General features: G+C 44.9%; 1 protein-coding gene across 1 annotated transcript in view; it reads left to right on the top strand.

The window, feature by feature from the left end:
• LOC147683184 (actin filament-associated protein 1-like 2) overlaps positions 1–21,435 on the top strand; it is a 278,687-nt gene extending 257,252 nt beyond the window's left edge. Inside the window, exons 16-17 of the mRNA XM_086944799.1 lie at positions 15,266–15,376; positions 20,787–21,435. Coding sequence (XP_086800925.1) covers positions 15,266–15,376; positions 20,787–20,813 — 138 coding nt within the window. The 3' untranslated portion in view covers positions 20,814–21,435. The remainder of the gene's footprint in view (positions 1–15,265; positions 15,377–20,786) is intronic.
• The last annotated feature ends 1,960 nt before the right edge of the window (positions 21,436–23,395 follow it).

A 23,395-nucleotide genomic window follows, 5' to 3' on the forward strand; every position in this document is an offset into this window, starting at 1 on the left:
TTTTCACCAATACCTGTTGTCTGTGTCATCTATTCTGTTGCGGGTTCCCCCTGGGTCCGTTTTTTCTCCTGTACGTCAAATTCACCCCCTGGCATGTGTTGCTATACCCATTGCATGGAACTACCCCTTCACCAGATTTGGCGACCACAGGCACATGCTGCTCTGATCCGCTCACCTGTCAATATTCTGGCCACTGTTCCTTTAGGCTGGTTACTGTTACACCTCTGCGCTGGGCCCGTTGTTTCTTTGGTTTTTCTGTTCCAAGTCTACCACTCACTGTCTTTATTTCCCCCCAATATGTAGGGTTAACTCCTGTGCAGACCGGAGGGATCCTCGCTCTCTTTGCAGTAGCTGTAGCAGGTAGACCTTGTTCCCTCCGCCCAGCTTCGTGTAGGCATTTTCCTGGGCTTCTCTGTTGCCTGCAATCAGCACTGCTCCACAACTCGCTTCAGGCACGCACCCGGGGCTCCACTGCCCCCTCCGTCATCTGCATCCCACAAACACTTTTGCCAAGCGCTCCGGCATTCCCCTATGCATCGGAGGTTCCCTTGCGGGCGTTGGGAGCAGCTCTAGCTATTCTGTCCCAGTGGCTGGTCCCACGTAGGCCTTCCACCGGGCCTCTCTGCAGCTCACCATTAATCTGGGGCTCCGGTTGCGAGGGGAGTAAACTGACCTCTCGCACTCCTTGCTCGTCTTTGCGTCCTCTTGTTCCTTGTCACCGTCGTATCCCTGCTTTTGGGTCAGGCCTCCACTTTCCGGGAGCCGCAGACCGTTGCCATTTTGCCTGGCAGCCGCCAATGGCGCTGGAGGCTTCCCTTCTCTCCTGTGTTGTCTGCAGCTTGCGGGTATGACCGCCGAGAGCTCCGGTGGTCCTCCAGTGCACCAGAGTTACTTTGCTGGCATGTGGGGGCCTGAGGGCAGCACCCAGCTGTGTCACACTGGTGGTGGACGACCAAGCTCACAGGAATCACTACAGCTCAGCCGCCATCTTGCCACTCCCCCGTGGGTTCCTTTTTAAAGGAATGAACATTCCATGTTTTTGACAGAGTCTGTTTTTCGAACATGTTGCCAGTGGCTTGTGGGGTCACGCAGGGGTCCGCACTTATCCCCAAGCTGTTCAATAGATGCCTTTGGCAGATATTGTAGCCACCTTTGGAGTCCCTATAATCTTGTATGCAGATGACTGCCAGCTGGTGTTTTCTCTTGCCCCAGACTTGGCTACTTTAATATCTAATCTTAGACCTTGTCTGGAGCAGGCAGCCAGCTGGATAAATAAGTCATGCCTGAAAGTCAATGGATCAAAAAAACGAATTAATGATCCTTGGTAATAAGTCTAACATGTAAAAGAGTCGGGGCTGGCCTATTGGCCTTGGTCCCTGCCAACCCCTACATCTGTTATAAAAAGCTTAGGGGTGAGGCTTGAAGATACTTTGGCCATGGAAGCCCAGGTTACAAAAATGGCGGCTATCTATTTTGGAATGGAAAGACTGCTACGCAAGTTCCTACCCTTGCTCCCCTAGACTTCGAGACAAGTGGTGATTCGAACCTTAGTACTGTCTCATTTGGACAATGGTAACTCCTTATACTTGGGGCCCAAAAAGTAGTTATCCGGATATTACCGGTGGTGCAGAATGCGGCTGCATGCACACTGCTTGGTATCCCTAGTTCCCAGTCAGCTGGTCAGGGCCTGAGAGATCTTCATTGGCTTCCATTTGCCCAAAGAGTGGAATTTAAATCACTGTGCATTGCGCACTGGGCTTTGCAGGGCCATGGTCCACCTATCCTTCAACTGCTGATCACTCCCTACACTCCGAATAGACCACTTCGTAAATTTACATCTGGCACCAGCCCTAACTATCAAAATAATGAGAGGAGGTGGTTGCTCCGTCAGCTTTAATGTAGCATAGTTTTGGAACACCTTACCATCAACCATTTGTATGATAGAATACGAGCTACGCCTTTGGAAAGGGATCAAAAACTGGCTCTTTAAATATCTTAATCCTTGAAGGGCTCAGTCCCATCGATTGGGATGCTGCCTCCTACTCAGCGCTGGGATGCCCCCGGGTTGCCATGCGCTCTAATAATGATGTAAATAGAAATAAACATGGCGAAAGGTATGTCATGTGACACAAGTACATACACAGGCTCTAAGTCACCCATACCCGTATATCCCTTTCATTCACACACGTTCATACATCCCCACAGACCATGCACGCACATGGCAGCCGTATCTTAGTACCCCTAGTCACAGTATTTTGTTCAGACCATAGTATGGGGCTCCATGGACATTAGGTTTAAAGTTAATGAAGCTGGACAAGGGGGTGCCTGGTAACAATGCACGGGTTATTTGACCTTCAGTAGCTCACAACTATTTTCACTGATCAGAATTAGCTCTCATTACAGAAAAGGATGGAGACCCCTGGTCCAATCTCTCTGGTGGTTGAGCACCGTCTACTCTATAAATGTGCTTTTAGTGCCCTCTAATGGTGAGTCTGTGGGATTGCCATAGAGTCCTTTACCGTGTTTATCTACAGAACGATGGCTCTAACTGCGGGCATTATGGGCCAGATCATGTACCAAGCGATTTACCGATTTCAAAGTCTGTTATTTGCTAAATCACAGGATTTGCAACCGTTAAATGCCTTGTACAAATTTACTAAACCCATTTTGATATTTAGTAACATATTACCAATTAGCTTAATGGATTTAGGAAATCATAAGAAATAAATTAAGAAGGCAGGTTGACAGGGTCATCTTAAGAATTTGGGGTGCCTTGAGCCAAACATATTTTTGGGGCCCCTATTCAGAACAGATTTTAATTCATTATCTAATTTCATCATTTTGCTGCCCTCTTTATCCAAGTGACTGACCGCGCAAAGGCACACTGGTCCAAATTCTAAATATGTTTACATCTAGGATTCAGGGCTAGTGATGTCTGTTTTCAATATTGTAATACAGCAGCAGCTCACTAATATTATTGCAAATCATCTCTGTGACCCCCACCCATTTGTCCTATGTGAGGTCCCGTTTTTGCTCTAAAAGATACTTTTTCTATGAATGTTGCATGAAACATAAATGCAACATTGCAAAATGTTTGCAATAGACTCCCACACATTGAAAATAAATTAAAGGAAAAAGGTATTTAAAACAATTTGTTGAAGAACTAGTCAAGTTCATCAGGGCAAGACTCCCTGCATAACAGAGCTGGCTCTATTAGAACCCCCCTGAAAGGCTGGGGCTCTGGGCTAGAGACCACTTTGCTCATGAATTAAACCGTCTCTGCTGATCGAAGGCCCGACATGTATATTCTACATGTAAGCCTGATGTACAAAGATATTTGGAGGATACAAATTGCCCGATTTGCATGTTTGGGCAGTTTGTGACTGCAAAAAAAGCGTTTTTAGCTGCATAAATACCAAATTGTGGTTCAGTAACTTGTTACCGAATCACGCCTTGCATTTACGAACAAATTCTGAATCGGTATTTGGAGTGGGCATATTTAGAGCATTCCTTCCAAATGCTGAATCGCCCTGGAATGAACTAATTTTTTGGTCAATCAAAATTGGTGGCAACCCATTTGCAAATGGGAATGTGAACGGATCCCCTTTTGAGGTCTCGCCTGTCGATGCGCATGCGCATCGAGCTTGCGAGACTATGGGGGCTTAAACAGTCTTTAACCAACTTGCAAGGAATCGTGGCGATTCCTTGCAGTGCCCGTGAAATTCAAGCTCAATGCGCATGCGCATTGAGCTTAAAAGCGCGTGCACATGCCCCCAGCCGCGTATTTTCCCTCAGGCGCACTCCTCTCACACCCCCGCTCCACCCCCTCCCCTGCCCGCCGTGTCGCATTTCTCCTCCCCCCTCCCCTTCTCTGCCTTCCCTCCGTCTTGTCTCTTTTGGCCCCCCTCCTCCTCCTACTCTCCTCCCCCCTCCTCCTCCTACTCTCCTCCCCACTCTCTCTCTCACAGCCTCCCCCAGCTCCGCCCCCTCACTTCTTGGTTGCACGGCCGCTAGGCCGTGCCTCCCCTACTCTCCTCCCTCCTCCTCCTCCTACTCTCCTCCCCCCTCCTCCTCCTACTCGCATAGGAGCGTTTACAAAAGCAGAAAAAAACGAGCTCCTTACGAGACACCCACACGGGTTTACAAACTGAAATTTATGTATTTACCCTGCCTTCTACATTGTACAGCGCCTCGCACATTTATGGGGTTGAAGCACTGCTCTGCCAATATTTGCCGTGACTCAGGCTATTGTGTTATACAAGGCTAATAATAAAGCAGCATTAATGCGCTTATTTTGAGGTCTTGTCATGAGCTGCAGCGCGTGGATTCTGCTTTTCATTAGCGGGTATTTGTTTAAAGATCTGTCGAGGCGACTCTGAACACACAAAGTAACCACAAACTAAGCAGCCGGTACGCAATCTGCGGGTTTTTGCTTTTCCTTATGAGTACCAAACCAACCAACAACAGGCAGACAGGGGTGCAAGACAACAAACACAGTGTGATCTCTGTACCGACAACGAACTACTCCGTGTGAAAGCTCCACTCTGGATCACAACTACAAGGACACGGTTTACGCGCAGTCACTGGTTTATTATGACAGAGAAGATCATGAGTGAATGTTGTACCTTGAACACCGCGTTTTCCGTGCGTCTCGTTACTAACTAGTCTCTACCCATCAGGTAAAGGAGAAACTCTAGTACGTGTGCATTCAGCCAAAGTGGCACTGTCACAGGGACATCATCAGCGTCTTGGATCAAGCAAGTGCATGCTTTGGTTTTTCATCGCGTGCATCAGCACACAGCTCCCGTGAGCATTTAGCCAGGCACTTCAATGGGTCAAGCAAAGTGCACGCACTGCTCAATGCAACCTAAATTAATGCATGTGAGGGAACATCCGGTCTTAGGTTAAGCCCTATTAGGATGCTTCGAATTCTAGCAAATAAAAATGGTAACAAATATAAAAGACAGTAAGTCCAAGACTCCCCTAGATGCAACTAAAAGCCTCGTAAAGAGTTTACCACTAGCTACTGGGGAGTTTATTTAAAACCCAGTCGCTGCCCGAGTCTCCTCCACCACCCCCACCCCCTCGCAGCTGTTCTGCCTTTCGCTTTACTCTCGGACTTTAAATGCAGGAGATTCTTGTCTGGCACCATACTCATCTCTTGGGGTCTCTTATTTGCGGAGGTAGTCACAGTCATGCAAGGCAGACGTGCATTAGGCTTTTTAAACAGTAACGATTATAACTTCTGATGAATTCGAATGACTACACATTTCAGGTGGGGAGTTTTTAAAGCTTCCACCCCCAAACACTGCAAACAGTGCCACCTCGTGGTAACTGTGCAGCACTCCAATATAAGGTATGTCAGGAGCTAAGACTCGCACTTCCCTTCCCAACCACTTATTTAAAACCCAGTTGCTGCCCGAGTCTCCTCCACCACCCCCACCCCCTCGCAGCTGTTCTGCCTTTCACTTTACTCTCGGACTTTAAATGCAGGAGATTCTTGTCTGGCACCATACGCATCTCTTGGGGTCTCTTATTTGCGAAGGTAGTCACAGTCATGCAAGGCAGACGTGCATTAGGCTTTTTAAACAGTAACGATTATAACTTCTGATGAATTCGAATGACTACACATTTCAGGTGGGGAGTTTTTAAAGCTTCCACCCCCAAACACTGCAAACAGTGCCACCTCGTGGTAACTGTGCAGCACTCCAATATAAGGTATGTCAGGAGCTAAGACTCGCACTTCCCTTCCCAACAACTCTGGGTGAGGACGCATGCTGCTATATCCACGTTTCTGGTTATAAAAGCCTTTTTAGGTCTCGCCCCCTCCCTTCTCCAACCCCTCCCCACTCTCTCTCCCAGCACAGCACCATCAAAAAACCCCAGCCGACAGTGCAATAGGTCTCGCAGCATTTGAGTTAGAGCTTTTAGAAATGTTTATGGCTTTTTTTATTTGTAATTCTTTAGCATTGGCTACAGGAAACAAAAATGCTAAAGATTTTAAAAAAAAACCATAAACAATTCTAAAAGCACTAACTCTAATGATGCGAGACCTATTTCATTTCCAATGCTTGTTGATAATGTTAATAAAAATTTTTTTTAAGAGGTGGCAGTGGTGCACTTACCACTGCTTACTCTTAACAAATTAATCTTAAACGTTTATTTGACTGCAGCAGTCAGATTTGACCACAGGGTGTGCAGAGGGGCTGCTCCCACTTGCTCTCTACCCTGCCTCCCTCTGCATTGACGGCTGCATTGGGCCATGAGGCACAATTTGGGGATTCCCCCTTTTGCGTGCTTCTGCCCATGTCACTGCTGTTGGTGGACTTGTGGGGAGACTAATGATTTTCCCCAACTCTCCTACACTTTCCCTCTTGTTGGAGAGTGACACTGTTGCATCCTGGTCCTGACCACAAAGTCAGAGTCTATTCAGTGGCCATTTTCAGCCCACAACTCTTGGGGCATCTCCTCTTTGTGCCTGACCCTGGGGGGTTCCTGCGTGTTGGCCCCCGCTGGCATGGCGGGATGCGCAATCTCTTCCTTCATCTTTGAGTGGTCAATGTTTTTGCTGGATGGACCGGATTGGTAGTTGTGCTGCGACGCGGTTGGGAGTTTTGTAGGCGTTCCGGCGTGATACTTCTACCATTGTTTCTTCATTGCAGGGGGCTCCTTTTTCCTTTGTGAGAAGCTCCCCTGGTCTCATGTTCTCCCTTGCCACTCTTGGGAGTGAAACTCCTTTTCACAATGTTGTTCACCATGGGGAAGGATAAGCTGCCCCAGCCCTACATACAGGGGAAGATTGACAAATATACTAAACTCACTTCCTCAGTGGAGCCTCCGATTGAATCTGTTGGTGTTCAGGGGACTGCTGTCCAGTCCTGGGATGACTCCCCCATCCTGCAAGCTATCCTGGAACTTTGCACTTCTGTTGAGGGGAATATTGTGGAGCTTCATGTCAATTTGTCTCTTATCCGTCAAGACTTGTGCAACACAGTGAACAAGGTTACAGATCACCAGGCCAGGCTATCTGTGTATCTCTATGCAATCCTGCCAAACTGAGGTGACAGCCCTGCGGCACTCTGTGGCCGTGCTGGAGGTGCATGTGGAAGATGCGGAGGAGCGCTCCCAGTAGAACAACACTTGTATGATGGGCATTCCGGAGGATGCTGAGGGTTCGAACATGACTGCCTTTATCACAACTTAGCTCCGGTCCTAGGTGCTGTCTGATGCTGTGTTACAGTGCTTCATTGTTGAACGTACCCACAGATACCTGATGGCCAAACCTCCGCCTGGGCCTTCGCCGAGGCCTGTCATTGCCTGTCTACTGAATTATGCTGATCGATGTGCCATCTTGCAAGTCTCTCACTCTTAGAACTCGCTACATTCCAACTTGGACCGGGTGATGGGTTTCCCAGACTGTACCCTTCATGTCCAGCAGTGCCGCTCATCACAGGAGGTGAAATAAAAACTTAGAGCCCTGTGAGTAACCCTGGGCGTGGAAATCTGCTCCGCCAGCGGAGTTTGCGGAATTTGCCTACTCCGCGCTCCGTGGCAAATGCAGAGTAGGCAAAAACTCTGCCTCCATGGCAGAGCAGTGTTAGTCGCTCCCTCCCCCCTCCCAATTGCTTAAAAAATATATAAAGAAGGCACTTACCTGTATTTCTGCCACCTCCCCTGCTTGGCCCCTCTCCTTCCTGCTCCTCTCACGGCCACGTCCTTCATAAAAAAAAAACACTACGTTGTAAGTCTTGACATGCGCACGCACAAGACGCACAATGTTGTGGGTTTTTTTATGCGCAAGCACAAGACTTACAACGTAGTGTTTTTTTTACAAAGGACTTCGTCGAGGACAATAGATGAGCAGGAAGGAGAGCGGCCAAGCAGGGTAGGTGGCAGAAATACAGGTAAGTGCCTTTTTTATATATTTTTAAGGCATTTGGAAGTGGGGAGGTTGAGAGGAGGGAGCGTAGCTCCACAGAGTTTTTTTTCTACCTCCGTGGAGCTATGCGTAGAGGCACTATGCCAGTTCCGCCCTCCCTTACCTGCGAGTACAATATATGCTGCTTTTTCCTGCATGCCCTCAAGTGTTCTTTGGGGGCAAATTGTTGTTTTTCTACACTCCGGAGGCTGCCTTGTAGTGGGCGAAGGAGAGACCGTATCTACGCCGTTGGGATATACCATTGAGAGGTTACACAGCCCTTGATCCGAGACTCCCTTGGATCAAGTAAACTGCGACCCCCACCGTGTTTGCCCTCGGTACATGCGGGATTCCTGTCACTTCGGAACAGTGGCTGACCAGGATTTCAGGGTTGCTTGCGAAGATAGTTGCCCTCCTTCCCTGACCACAAACGTTGAACTGGTTTCGGCCCTCCCTGAGTCTACGTCTTTGTCGGCTGCCACTGACTCCTGATGTTGCTCTTTTGTTATTTTCTCGGTCACTGTGATTTGTATCTTGTTTAATGGCTGCTGCATATACTATGTCTTACCCTAGTCTGCTGGTTTCATGTAATCGTGTATGTTCTTTTGCTTTGACTTTATGATGTTTATCATTGTGCATGCTCAGTTTCCTTTACAGGTTTGTTTACTGGGTGTGGGTGGGTCTCACTATGGTGCCTGTGGCCTACCGGCACATGCCCTTAGATTAATAGGTGGGGTTTTGGTAGGGGTGAGGTTTGTACAACAGTCAGATAGAGGCTTGATCTCCTGTCTGCCTGGTTGGCGTCACCCTGATGTTTGCACTACAACAGATACTTCTTGTTCTTGAAGTATAGAGGTAGGTGGGTAGGAGTGATGGTGGGTGGTTTGGACATTAGTTGCTTTCTTTTGGTTCTTTTTCGTTTCCTTCACACTGTAGGCAAAGAGACTTCTGTATTTGCTCCACGACTGCACCTCACAAATGACTTCTCTACAGACCCTCATGGTGACTAATCTTGTAGCTAATAAACTCATGTATGTTCGGTTCCTCACTTGTCAATAGATTACTTGATAAAACCAAACGATATGCAGTCTTGAGAGCTGCCCGGCGGGTGGCACCTGGCTTCCTGCTTTTACAGGAAACTCATTTAGTGGGAAACCAATGCCCCTTTCTTACCTGGCTTGGTTTTGAGCTAGTGTTTCACTCAGGATTTCATAGAAATTCCAGGAATTTAGCTATACTCATCAGGTGCAGCATTCCATTTCACCACATTTGGACCTGGCATGATGCCCAGGGTTGCTATGTTGCGATTACTGGCCTCCTGGGGAGTGAGCCCTTTTCTATTCTTAATGTGTATGCCCCCCCCCCCCCTCCTGTCTGAGGTGTTTTTACACACCATCTGTGCCATACAAGCCATTGTTCTGAAGTTCCCTGTGGATACTTGGCTGCTCAGGGGAGACATAAACTGTATCGCTTCTATGCCCCTAGACCAATCCTCCGGGGCCCTGGGATTCTCCTCGCTGCAGACGCTCCTAGCACAATTCATCGATGCTGTGGGTTTGCTGAATTCATGGTTGTTTTGTCACACCATGAAAAGAGAATACACCTACTTCTATGGGGTGCATCAATCCTTTTCCGGCTTATTCTCTTTTACGTAAATCCCAGGGCTACACGATCAGCAAGGTTCAAAATATGGCCATGGGGTCTGTCGGATCACTCGCCTGTCAAGTTGTGAATGTTGATGAGAGAGAGGAGGTGACCACGTTGGTGGTGGCTGAGCGATTGGACTCTGGTAGACGCCCAGTTGAGGTCAGCCTTCATGATGCCACATGGAAATACTTTCACCATAATGTGGGTTTGGTTTGCTCACCCAGGTCCTGTGGGAGGCTTGAAATGCCACAACACAGGGTTTTGTCAATAGTTATCAGGCGGCTCACAAGACTGCATGGACTGTAAGGTGGAAGAGCTGGAAGTGTGTCTTCGTGAGCTGGAGGATCAATATCTGGCCTCCCCTAACCCGGTAGTCCTCTGTACTCTCTGCACTCTCTTTAGATCCTGATGGAGGAAGCGCACTAGGTGTGGATGGTTATTCAGAGGGGCGTTTATCAATGGAGGGATAAATCCATCAAAGCCCTTCATTGGCTTTTCTCTGTCGAAACTCACGCGGGACCCAATCCCTTGCGTCAGCAATGCCCTGGAGGAACGTGTATCCAGTGATCGGTTGATTGCCGGCACCTGTGCTGATTACTATAATGCGCTCTGTGTCTGGCGCAACACCGAGAGCCCCCTCAAGGGTGGAGATGTTTGTTTGGGATTCCCATGCCCATGCCTTTTCTCCCCATCGAAAGGGAAGCTTTGGAGTTGGATATCACAGTGGAGGAGTTTGGGGCTGCGTTGATGCAGCTGGGTCAGGGGAAGTCACTGGGTCTGGACGGCCTCCTGGCTGAATTTTATAAGGCCACCTGGGCACCACGGGCCCCCACCTGCTGGGAGTTTTTAAAGAAGCCCTGAAGGGCAAAATGCTACCTCTGAACCTTTAGGACTGCAGACATCATAGGCCTTCTTAATCCATGTTTACCATTGTAGAGCTGTGGGTATTATTGCCCGATCTTGCTTCTCAACATCGAAATCAAGATATGGGCCAAGACGTTGGCTAACATGTTGTTCAAGGTCATAGGATTCATGCCAGGCTGTGCTATGAGACATAATATTCAGTGGGTGTGAAATTCTATTGCTCTTTTGCAGCATCATCATACTGATAGTGCGCTCCTGCAGGTAGACTTCAGTACAGCTTTTGATTCGGTTGCTTGTCAGTTTCTGTTTTCCCTCATATTATGTAAATATTGTGCACACGTATCTGTTCACTCGGGTCTGTGAATGTGGGTTCACTTACACCCCATTTCCGGTCAATCGAGAGAATGCATCAGGGATGCCCCCTCTTCTCTCTTTTGTGCCTTATCCAGATAACCTATGGTGAGTTGGGTCAATGTTGATGCACAGCTGTGGGGATTTAAATTGGGGGCCTGGAATTGAGGAGAGGATTGGGTTATATGCCAATGCTCATTTTTATTAACCCACCTCCATGACTCTGGCTGTGGGTGCTCCGGTTCCTTAATATCTTTGGAGAGATTTTGCTGAATCTGAATTCATCCCAGTAAGTCCTCTGAATTCATCCAAGTAACTCCTCCGTGAACCCGGTGAGTGGGCACGTGAAGGGGCTGTGGTGGGCATTGGGCCTTCTGGTCCTCCCACGAGGGTATCAAAATTTGGGAGTGTATGTCACCTCGGACGAGACCTGGGTGTGAGCCCTAAATATACAACCGCAATTGGATAGATTGACAGCCGATTTAAAGCCATGGGCGACGTTGCCCCTCTCCCTTCTCGGGAGGTCGGCCATCTTTGAGATTGTCGCTTTTGTATCGGCTCCAGAACTTACCATTAACGTGGCATTGTCTTTGTTTTCCCGTATCAACTCCCTTTTGCAGGGCTCTTCTATTTGATTCTAGTCCCTATCAAATCGCCCTCTCCAAATGTTATAAAGCTGCATGTAACAATGCCATTGCTACTCCGGCCGTGCTGTTCTATTATAGGGATGTATATCGGACTACCCTGAGTGACTGTTGGTTCGGGGGCTTGCTTTATCGATCTGGGTGATGCATCTGAGGGATGGGCACTGGGCTCATCGACCCTGTTGCATCTACTGTATCGGAAACCGGTCCCTCGTGACCTCCCTCCCACCACCAGAGTGGTCCTTGCGAAATGGAGGGAGGCGGTCAGGAAATAAAATGGGGGGTACAGCTCACTGGGGAGACTCCCTTCTGGGAGGGCACCTCCCTGCATCAGGTGGCCGAGCTGCAGGGGTTCAAATTCTGTGATTAAAATGGAATGTCCAGATTGGGGGATGTTCTTGGGGGTAAAGTGATTAATTCCTTTGCTGCCCTTCAAGTGGAGAATCAACTCCAACAGTCCCAATTTGATAAATATCAGCAGCTTCATCATGCTCTCACGCCCTAGATCGCACATATTTAGGACATCGCGGAATTCGGCCCCTTGAAGCCAAAATACTGTTGACCAACATCCCACACCACAGGGGTGTGAGGCAGGCTTGGGCTCGTGACCTAGACCCCTTGAAAGATGATGAATGGAGAGAGGCCCTGGTTTTTCCTCGAGAAGCAGCCATAGCTTCCAAATACTGTCCTATGCAGCTGCGTTATTTACACAGGATTTATTACACTAGGAAGAGGGTGTGAATACGGTTCTTTATCACATCTGCCCTTGTTTGAGGTGTCAGACTGTAACAGGACGCACACTGCTTGAGGGCTGTGCTGTTATTGCCTCCTTCTGGGGTGGGGTCTTTGACTGTCTCAGTAGGGAATATATGACTTTTACAACACAAAAAATTACAACACATGCTTTTACATGACAGTTTTTGCAATGCAACTACCATCACATCGCGTGTTTTTACAAAGTATACCATTACAACTCATTTTTTAAAACTACCATTGCACTGTATTCCATTACAACGCATTCCATTACAGCGCATACCATTCTCCACATAATACTTTTAGTGTAGTGTAGATAGCGTAGATAGCGTAGATAGCGTAGGGGTACAAATTACTATTTCCACTCCTGTGAGTGCAACAGTAGGGAAAGTGTTGGATAGCGTAGGGGTAAAAATTACTATTTCCACTCCAGAGAGTGGAACAGGAGGAAAAGTGTTGACTAGAATAGGGGTAATAATTACTATTCCCACTCCAGTGACTGCAACAGTAGGGAAAGTGTTGGATAGTGTAGGGGTAATAATTTCTATTCCCAACTATACCCACCCCAAAACTTAAAATTCTCCATTGCTAACCTTATAATGGGTTGTGATGGCATGCTTTGTAATGGCATGCTTTGGAATCACATATGTTGTAATGGCATGTGATGTAAAGGCACTTGCGTTGTAAACGTTTTGTTGTAAAGGCATTGCGATGTAATGCCTGCCTTGTAACGGAGGTTTCCCCTCGGCAGAGTGCATGGCCTTTCCTTGCCTCGGTCTCTAGGTGTGCTCTGCTGCACATCTCAAATGATTTGGGTGGAAATAGAGGGACTGGATGAGGCTTTGGTTTCCTCTTAGGAGGTTTGGAAGGAGGGGTTAAGCCATTTCCTAGGCCTCAGACATCCAGTTTATACTGCTAGGGGTTATCCTAAGAAATATTACAAAATCTGGGAGTGCTGGGCAGATTACCGGGGAATACAGTTGGAACCATGTAATCGGATGGGGAGTTCTCTGGAGGTTGAAATGTACAAATCTCTAATCTTTAATACTGTTGTTGTGAAGGAGGGCGTGGGGGCAGAGGCGGATGTTACATGTCCCTTCCTTAATTTTTGCCCCGATCAGTGGTCAGAGATGATACTACCAGTGGATGCTGAGATGGAGTTTCTTTTTGCGTATTCCTTGTTTTTCTTTCTTTGTTTGATGTTGGTCGTCACTATTGGCCAGTTTTCCCTGCTATTTTAGTCATTTTGTAACTGTGTCCAGTACTGGTTATTTTTTTTTAATCTACTGTCCCTTCTTTAAAAAATATAATAAAAAATGTCTTGGTAAAAAACATATAATGTCAGGGATCCTTTTGCGACTCCCTGACAATGGCTGTGAATGCAGACCTTGGTCCCTGCATTTGCCTTAACTGAATTGTCTTTTATGTTCTTTTACGGACCAGTGGCTGCTATTAAAGTAAAAGTTGTTATTCAGTGAATGACATTGAGGTAGCCGGCAGTGGTCCCACAGACTGCTCCTCTCATTGCTATTCCCTATACCCTCAGACAGCTTCTACTTTACAAATAAGATACCATCCGTTTTAGGCAGTCAGTGTCGGATCAATGGCTTGTGACTGCAATGGTGGCCACAAATCATTGCTACATTCCAGTCAATTCAAACGGAGGGATGGGGTGCCCATTTTATGCCCCCTATTTTTTACTGAACTGCAAACAGCCACAAAGGGCATTTTATGACTTGAAACAACATTTCCGACTCGCATTGTGTCCTTCGATTAGTGAACTACATTTTTTGTGGTCAGACATCTGATTCAGCAAATCACCGGCTCCCCTTCCAAAAATATGCTTAGTATATAAAACCCTAAATTAATAAATTCAAGAATTCTGAAAATAAATGTGTCCATGTACATACGTCAGAAGATTAATTAGTGATGGGTATTCATTCATATGTAAATATATCTCATGCCATCTGGCATTCAAATTCCAAAAGGAATCGCATGTAGTTATCTGAGTGTTTTTGAAACCCTATATTGAAAACTCGAAAAGTATTTCAATTCTAAAGTGGTCAAAATGTTGATGTTACTTGTTCAGATACGTTTTAAGTTGAAATGTGATCAATTGAAGTATATTTCGAGTTATCAATAAATGAGTAAAAGAAATACTAACTGTAGGTTATAAGGGATATTTTTAAATACCAAATAGTATGAAACTACTGGATTTATAAAAAGTGGTTCAATATTGCTGACTTATTAAACCAGTATACAGGTTGGATGAGAGGCAATACGCTCGAATGGCAAGTAAACAGATGCAGCATGTAGAAGTTAGAAAACAAAAACAATCCGTTGGCAGAGAGTCTTTTTAGTGGCTTTATTTCTGGTGTTCTTTGTTTGGATTCATTTGGAACAGCCAACGCGTTTCGCCCAAACATGGGCTTCTTCAGGGTGTTTAGCGATGCCATGTAGCTTGCATCGTTGCTTGCACAGAAAGAAAAAGGCTGTTTAAAGAGCCTTAAAAAGCCGTCTTTATTATCCAGTCCTTGGAATGATCAGTGCTCTGTGATGGTGTACGTTCGTGTCGGTAGTCGCCATGGAATAACGTTGGAGCCGTGTCCGGGATTCGTCCTAACGTCTGCCGGTAGATGACAGATTGCCATTCGATCGTATTGCCTCTCATCCAACCTGTTTACATATTTATATTTATGATCAAGGGGCAGCTGATCATTTGAGGCGGGCAATAATACCATACAACGTGACTGATCCAGGTAGTGCAGTCTTCTACAACCCGGCTGCTTTTCTTCTTTGCGAACTTATTAAACCAGAATATGATTGCCATTCTCAGAGGTCTTCTATGAGGTTGTTTCATAAGTAAATGTCCCTGAAAACTAATCATGTGAAGTGTGATATGCAGTACAAAACCGGAATGCACATAGAGATGATACACCCAAGAGGGATGCATTTAGGAAACCGGGAGAATAATGCTGTGGATTTTGTGAGAAGTTCTGGTATTGCGCTCACAAGCGATCTCTGGTGGGCTAAGGGGTAGCAAATAGGCTTTGCATTACTGTTGCTAACCTATATATCTCCTCTGCAGGGCACAAATCCCAGCACCGTCCTGAAAAGGGCATCTTCTGCAAAAGGCACACTGAAGCGTGCACCGTCGGTGGTGGTTATCGAGAAGGGAAGGGTGCTACAGAAGCGGAAGGTAGGTATCCCCTCTTTAGCTTCATAACATAACCATCTAAACTGGTCATGAAAAACATTAATGGCAGATTAGGTAAATTATTAATACTTAAGTAGCACTCCGAGTGCCATTTATGATAGTTTTGTAATCAAACAGCTTGTTGTTACCCTCACCAGCGATAAGAACAACATTTACACATTTCCAAGATTTATTCAATAATATTGGCTATTATCTGTATGATGTTGCTTCATGAAATATAGTTATAACTACAATCTGCCGTAAAAAGCTAGGTAAATTCACCCCAACATTAAATATGAAGTGATTAGTCTAAGTGTTTGCCAGGGAAGCAGGAAGGGAATATGAAGCATGTGGTAGTGGGTATGTTCTTCTGAGAAACCATTTGGCTTCGCAGATACATAAGTCACCATCTGTTCATATCTGCCTGGTCATTAATCAGTCAGGACTGGTGGTGTGGGATAATTCAGCTGTGTTTTACAACATTTCCCTCTCCTCTCACCCAATCCATGAGAAAACTGATTGCAGTCCAGCAGGAGCCAAAGGGCATAAACAAAATGGGAGGAGCCTGTGTGTATAAAAATCTTTGATGTGATGAAAACACAACTTTACATTTTGCGAGGAATGTAGAAGAGATTTTTGGATTTCAGAGGCCAATAAAATGTAAATTTGCAGCTGAGGCAGTGGTTGTCTCAGAAGGAGATGAAAACCGGTCAGTGTCATAAATTACCCTGTTTGAGAAAATGTGTAAGACATAGGTCTTAAAAAAAGTTTGATCTCAGAGTGTTACAGGATTCTCTAGTCACTGTCTACCAATCTCACCCAGTGCTCTCATGCGGTTGAACGGAGCCCTAGAACTCAAAATGAAACATTCTAATAAACATAGGGAATCCATTTGAATGAGCTTGCGCTCGTCTTACACCTGTGTGCAGAACTACCAAACCTATTGAAATGTGATGTGTGTCAGTGTGAATAAGCAGTTCATAAAAATCTGTAATAAGATGGCATTGAGGCACCCTACATTGAACCTGCATATTTGAGATGGGATAATACCACATCAATCGAATCGAACAAATGTCATAACCTGACATGCTAGATCGAGACATACATTTTTAGGAGTTATATTGAGGCAAAAGATAATCTTGTCAAACAGTATTTCTTTAAATAAACGGCGTCTGCACCCACTGGGGATGCAGGCTATGTGATTGATATGGAATTCCTCTCTGAAAAGGCCATATCAAATGTTTACCAACACCGTTGAATTGGCCAAACCATACAGCTATTTATTTCTCTTAAATTATTGTAAACTGGTTAATATATGCACCCTCCTCTCTACCGCAATATACAAATGGAACATCCCTAAGATTCTTGAACTATATTTCTCTGCTTACCAAAATACCCGCCCCCACCTGGTTTCTGTTTTTATTCCTGATATTTTTTGTGCATTCCCTAAAACTTATCTCAGTGTATGTTACATACAAAAATTCACTCTGCAAATTAAGTCCTAAATTTCTCTGAAGCTTCTGTGTATCATTTAAATCAGAGCACAATACTTAAGCCAATCACATGTTGCTTTTCAAGCTTGTAAACAGTTAATTTACATTTTAAATTTATTTTGTGTTCTTTGTCATTTTTTAGAAATACATTTATCAATAAAAGTTCAGGGGATTCATGTCCTGTTAATCATTTAATATTTCTCTAAGCATTTCTCGCTTACACTCCTACTTCTTCAAGAGTCGATGAACAGTGAAAGTCTGAAATAAAAAATAAAGACATTATGTCCCTAATCCCCTTTTCCAAACATTCCTGCGTTTGGTAATTAAATCATTCCTATTCTCAGTACCTAAACTTGGCGGTACAAAGATGCATGTTCCAGTCAGCATTCATTATCAACTTCCCATGATGAGTATTTACACTAACTGAATCACCTTGATCATCTGCGAAGCTACTAGACAACATTAAACTACCATATTATCATGCCATGTCTTTACAAAAATACATTATGCACTATAATAAACCACATCTGTAGTATAACTCCTCAATTCACAACATGAAAAGCCTTTCACTATTTGTCACTGCAGTAGTTTAATCTCTTTTCATGTGATTTTTACTTTAAAGAAAATATCCAGCATAGTACCGGCTTTCAGTTGTTAGAATATGAGATGAATGGCGTTAGTGTAAGATACATACAAGAATGATCTGATTTACTTCCACATACTGACCTACAGGATGACATTAATAGCTCGCCCAAAGGCTCATGAAAGCTAGTTTGGTTTTCATGATTCAGTAGTGGTTTGCGTCCTCATCTATAGGTTCTATTAAGAAAAAAGGAAAATTCCAGTTATGGCAAAGTAAATTTGAAAACAACTACTATAGATTGTGTACAGCCTGGTATTTACCTGTTTATAATCGTGCTTGTGTCTCTACTAGTTTGTGGAAGGGAATCCTTTAGTATTAAGTACTACTAAATACATTATTTCATGGAGACTTTCTCCTGGGGGTTCTTTTAACAGGGACACACAAGACTAACTGGCAAAAAAGAAATTCTGGCCCCATGCTTTGGTGTTTAGCTTCATCCTCCCGTCCACCTTTAGGGTTGCCGATTCAAAAAGGACCTTGAGGGCTTTAGGACTTCAGAACTACAGTCTGATATTCCTTACTTTAGACCGATACCAGTGTGCTCTGGCAATCCATTGCTCTCTTCATCAGTATGAACCAGACAGGAAATATATCCATTGGATTACATCATACATTCTCTCTTCATCTTACAAAATGATGAAGGGAATTCTTCAGTCGCATAGACTCTCAAGAAAGCCCTTACTCGTGGGTGCCATATCAAGACCCTCTTCTGGCATGGGGTTGCCGGCTGGTGCAGCTGATGCACCAAAAGGGTTGCTTGGCAACATGCTGGAGTTGCATGAAATAGCTAAATGAACATCTTCTGTGGCCGGTCTAATACATGTTTGAAAAGAACTCAATGGTGCCTTGCTTCCTTTTCGACTGATTACAGAACGTATCCACCGCATATCTTTCCTGCCCCATCCCCACTGCTCGCTTTTGTCATCTACGTGTTTGTGCAAAGCCAAAATTGCAGCATGATGCTGGTTGCCTCTTCGTAAGCCATCTGTTTGCTTTTCAGAATTTTGAGTCCTTGGCCAAATACAAAAACATCTATTAGGCTCAGGGGAGGGGCGCCCTCTCCCTTCAAGTCTCTATGCAGCTTATGGCGTGGTCATCTTAAAACCTTGATTTCTGAAGAGAAGGCTTCTGACCACCTTAATCCATCATTAGAATTGAGGGAATGAGTTAGGTTCTCTCATAAACCAGATAGTTTCCCTATCAGGGTTCATTAAACTGCCTTAATTGTGTAAGGCAGGGAGCATCGAAAAGAGGGAAACCACTGAGAACAATAACCATGATGGATCTTCATGCTAGGGAAGGAGGCGAGCCAGACAAGTATAAAAACAATCCAAGTCAAAAACAAATTAAATTGTGACCAGAGATTGATCTCAAGAATGAGCACCTAAATGTAAACGCATGGAATCCATCAAATATAAACCAATTTGCATCACTTAAATAAAGAGCCACATTAGCTGGGTAATAAGTTGCAAAAACATTACAAAGTCTCTAGACTTATTGTGAATCAGAAATACCTCTCACTGCTTATCTACTAAGAGAACCTTCTAAAATGTCCGGTGTCAGTTCCACAGCGAGGACATATGCGTGGAAGATGGAAGGTGGCACTGTGACCAACAAAGACCACCTTACACACTGTGTTTCTCAATTGACATTATTAATACTGGTGTAACTCAATGTAATGTGGGCCTGAGCCTCACTGTCTGCTTGCACCGAAACATATCATAGCACATTGCAGACAAGACATCTCAGTACTGCAAAACATGTTACAGTTAGTCAAGAGGACCAGTTTAAAAATGCAGCCAAGTACATACATACATGTTCTTGAGTATATGCAGTAGAGGATGTAATGCCTTATCAGAAGGCAACAGTGAAGGCTATAAGTTGAAGTCATTTTTGGAATCATGGTTTGTATTGTTCTTGTTGCTGTGGAATACCATTCCATAACCAGCTTTGGCAAGGCTACTCTCTCTGGTGTGCACTGCCCACCTTTAGGCTTTGCCAGTTGCTGCTTTCTTTTGTTGGAGTTTTTTTTTTTACATAAAAAAGCACACCTTATCACAGCAGTCCCTCGACTGAAGGGGACTTCTTTTTTTTTTAGCTGTGCACCTTGTGCAAGGGCAGAATACTATCCCTCATACTGAAGTTAGCCAATGGCTGAAGGGTGCAGGGCGATTGGGGATGCTGTATGGTGGGCAGAAGAAAAAAGGGAATGACACAACAAAAGACAAAAAACTAAGAGGGCTGGCGGAAGGCCCCGGCAAGCGTGTTCTACATTTAATTCTGGTACAATCAAAAGGGCTTGTTTAATGCTACCTAAAAGATGCCTGTGTCTCAGTGGTTTATATTAACAACATGCAGGGTAACGGGATGCGGGGTCAAGATGCATATTCTTAAATGGTAAACAGCCTTGACCTCGCATCCATCACCCCGCATGTTGTTACAACGCGGTCATTACAATGACCGCCTTGTAACAATGCATACCATTACCCCGCAAGTCGTAACAATGACTTGCGGAGGGGGGAGAAGGTGTTGGATTTAAAATCCAACACCTTCCCTATTGTCCGCACAGACTGGAATTGAAATAGTAAATTATACTATTCAAACATCCAGTGCCCCCCTTCGCAAGTCATTGTTACGACTTGCGGGTAATGGTATGCGTTGTTACAACGCGGTCATTGTAATGACCACGTTGTAACAACACGTGGGGTAACGGGATGCGGGGTCAAGAGGCATAATCGTTTATATTGGTTCCAATTTGTGTCTGTTATTACTATATTTCTGTTACTTTATGGCCCTCATTTGCAGGGTTTAAAAAGCATTTGACCTATGACGCTGCACACTGGTATTCCCTTTCATGCAAAATGATGGAGCCCCCTGCAGAAAGGGGTCAGTGGAGCCCCTCCTAATGCCCCCGTACACTGTAGGTGTCTGCTCAATAAAACAGAGTGGCTTTCCCGTGCTTTTAACTATTTTTTATTCCAATGCATTGCATGCATTCTGCAAGGCATGCAGTGGTATGGCTTTGAGGGTGAGGGGGGGCCACCTCCAAAACAAGAAATCTTGGGGGCTTCTCCAAACCGGTGCTTCGGCGGGGGTCTCAGTTACACCCATGCTTTTATGGAGCAAACAAAGACGATGGTTCCAGGAGCCTACTGCAGTCGCCATGTGCCCCCAGAGCATGGCAACCTGACACATTATGCAGGTTGTGCTTTACTTTCAGTTGATGATTAATATTATCCAGTTTGCCCTTTGTCTCATTCTCCTTTTTGTTTTTCAGGAATGGGAGATGAAGGCTTCTGCATAGTCTTCTCTGGTCATCATCTGAAGCCGCCAACTTCCAGGAGCAGCGTTAACACTCCAGGCCTGTTTCATGAGGCATCATCTGCAAGTGAACCATGCAGAAACCCATTTACAGTCCAATGTAACTTTGTACTGATCACCTGCTCTTCATCCATCTTTGGAAAATCCTGGTGCATGCAAACTGGGGTGCAGTTTCTGTAATATGATCCTTTTGTGGGTGCAGGCACACCCTATTAGTATGTGCCTTAAAGTGGCCACTAGTTTAGTCTGGGCCTTGTGCAGGTGCTGGCACACTGTCTTATTGGCCATGTGGGCTTGTTGACAAATAATATTTTATGCTATGGACCATGAGCATTAGGAGGCGGATTTCTATTGCTGCCTCTGCATACTAGATGGTGCTTCTCCTTATTCGAAGGAGGTGATGAAGATGATTACATTTCACTATTGTCTGTGGTATCAACATTTAGACTAATCCCTGACAACCATTCTAAGTTTACAATTGAATGTCTGCCGTCTGGTGATCTCCACTGTTGATTTCGATAGAACATGCATGTTATGCTTTTTTGGCTCACGCAGTCCCACTGCAATATGTCTACTAGTGACTAAAAAAGATGCCAGTGCCAAGTTGTCAATCAGTGTTTTTTGGTTATTGGTGAAAAACAATATCTTGTCCTCTAGTGTGTAGCTGTTCATCAAGATGCTCCAGACATTCATTATGCATGTGTCACGCAGACTTTAGCTCTCCTTGTCGCATGCAAAAACATACACTGAAAAAATGCACTCAAAACCATCCACTGCTAAAACATCTAACCATACATTAGTACTGCCCCCAAAATAGGTCAACCACTTTTAAATAACTAAATCCAGCAAACCTCACTTCCCACCAACCTATAGGTCCAGGGAAATGTATTAGACTGTGGCAGGTCTTAGCGCATTTGGAGGGGCAAGTGTGTGACTGTGATTTTAGGTGCAGGAGATATGTATGGTAGATATTTTGGAAGTAGATGTTTTGGGGTCTGTTTTTTCTTTTTCAATCTATTTTTCTTCAATCCATGTTTTTACATATTTACATTCTCCTAGCTAAAACCTTGAGGCATCCTAGCCTGTCAATGCAGTGCTTACTACCGTCCAACAGGGAAGAGGCAGTCAAGTTACTGGCCAGAGTACATAACCCACTGCAAGGCCTTTTCTTTTGGTACTGTGGTAGTCCGTAGTTTTGGGCAGTATCCATGATGGGGATTTCCACTTACCACTGGTGTTCCAAGGCCACAAACACTTGTGCACTCACAGTTTGAATAACCAAGTTAGCCCTTTTAGGCACTGGCTCTTCAGAGCATCAAAGCCAAACTATTAAAGATTGTTCTGGGAGGTGGTAGAGGGTTAGAAACTCAGAAACAGCATGACCCTGTAAATAATACAATGATGTCAGAGCCTCATCACAGGTATCACCTCTGAAGATTAGTGGGGTCATGTGAAGTATGATGGTTAGTCCATGAGGATTGCATGCATTCCTGGCAGAGGAATACCCAGCATAATTAAGATACTTGCATCCACTCAGCAAAGTATTTTGTTTTTTAAACAATAAACTTCCAAAGCACCAGTTTATTCTTTTTAAAAAATCAACCTTTGCACATGAGGCAATTAGATGATTTCCTTGTCCATGACCAGCGTGTCTCACAGGATGGTCCTGGTCTGGGACATCTAGATATGGTCACCCATCCTAAATAGGGCACACTATCGGTCTATCTGTCTCTGTAACCTGAAGGACCATACTTTTCTGATGGTGGAGCCACTGGAGAGTCCACCTTCACAAACTAAGACCCCTGACTCCAAATAGAGTGAGGGATGTACAGTTTTAGCAGGCAGAGCCAGCAGTAATATAGGCGGGCCTCCCCATCATCAAACTCTAAATAAACCTTGCAGACACAAGCATGATATACGCAATAAGCAGAACACACCTGAACTTGGGGAGCGGAGATATGACTCCCATTGACTTCTATGACATGTATGCTCTAGGATTTATAACATGGTGACCTTGGGCCAGTGTCATCCTATCAAAAAATCTTTTGGAATATTCATGTCCCTTGCTTCTCAACAATAGTTTCCTTCCACACAGTCAATAAGGCAGAGCTTCTAGACATAAAGAAACAATTTTGAAGTGTACCTTTAAAGATATTTGCTGCTACCAAAAAGGAGTGTGTGGTGAGATAAAGAAGCAACATTTATAGTTATATATTATATGTCTGCTATCTCCCTAGTTTTCAGGTTGCCTTGGGAACAGGATGGAACATTGTATGTGCCTGTGTGCAGGAGTGCAGCAGAAGTGATGTCCCCAGCTCCCAAGATAGTGAATGACCCTCTGCTCCTTAATTCTATCTGGCTTTTCCTATCCAACCATTGGGCCATTTTCGGTGCTTGCATTAGGGCCACAGCTTGTCTGATGAGTTCCAACAAACATATTCAAAACCAGCGATTACAAAAAGTCAACCACCCAAAGTGGAGCAGAGTTCCCACAAGGCCCCAGAAATAGCACAGGGTGCCGAAGGCAGGTTCAAAAATAGCCTCATTGTCCAGTTCCATGGGTCT

Source organism: Lissotriton vulgaris, chromosome 11 (assembly GCF_964263255.1).
Source record: "Lissotriton vulgaris chromosome 11, aLisVul1.2, whole genome shotgun sequence".
Classification (NCBI taxonomy): Eukaryota; Metazoa; Chordata; class Amphibia; order Caudata; family Salamandridae; genus Lissotriton; species Lissotriton vulgaris.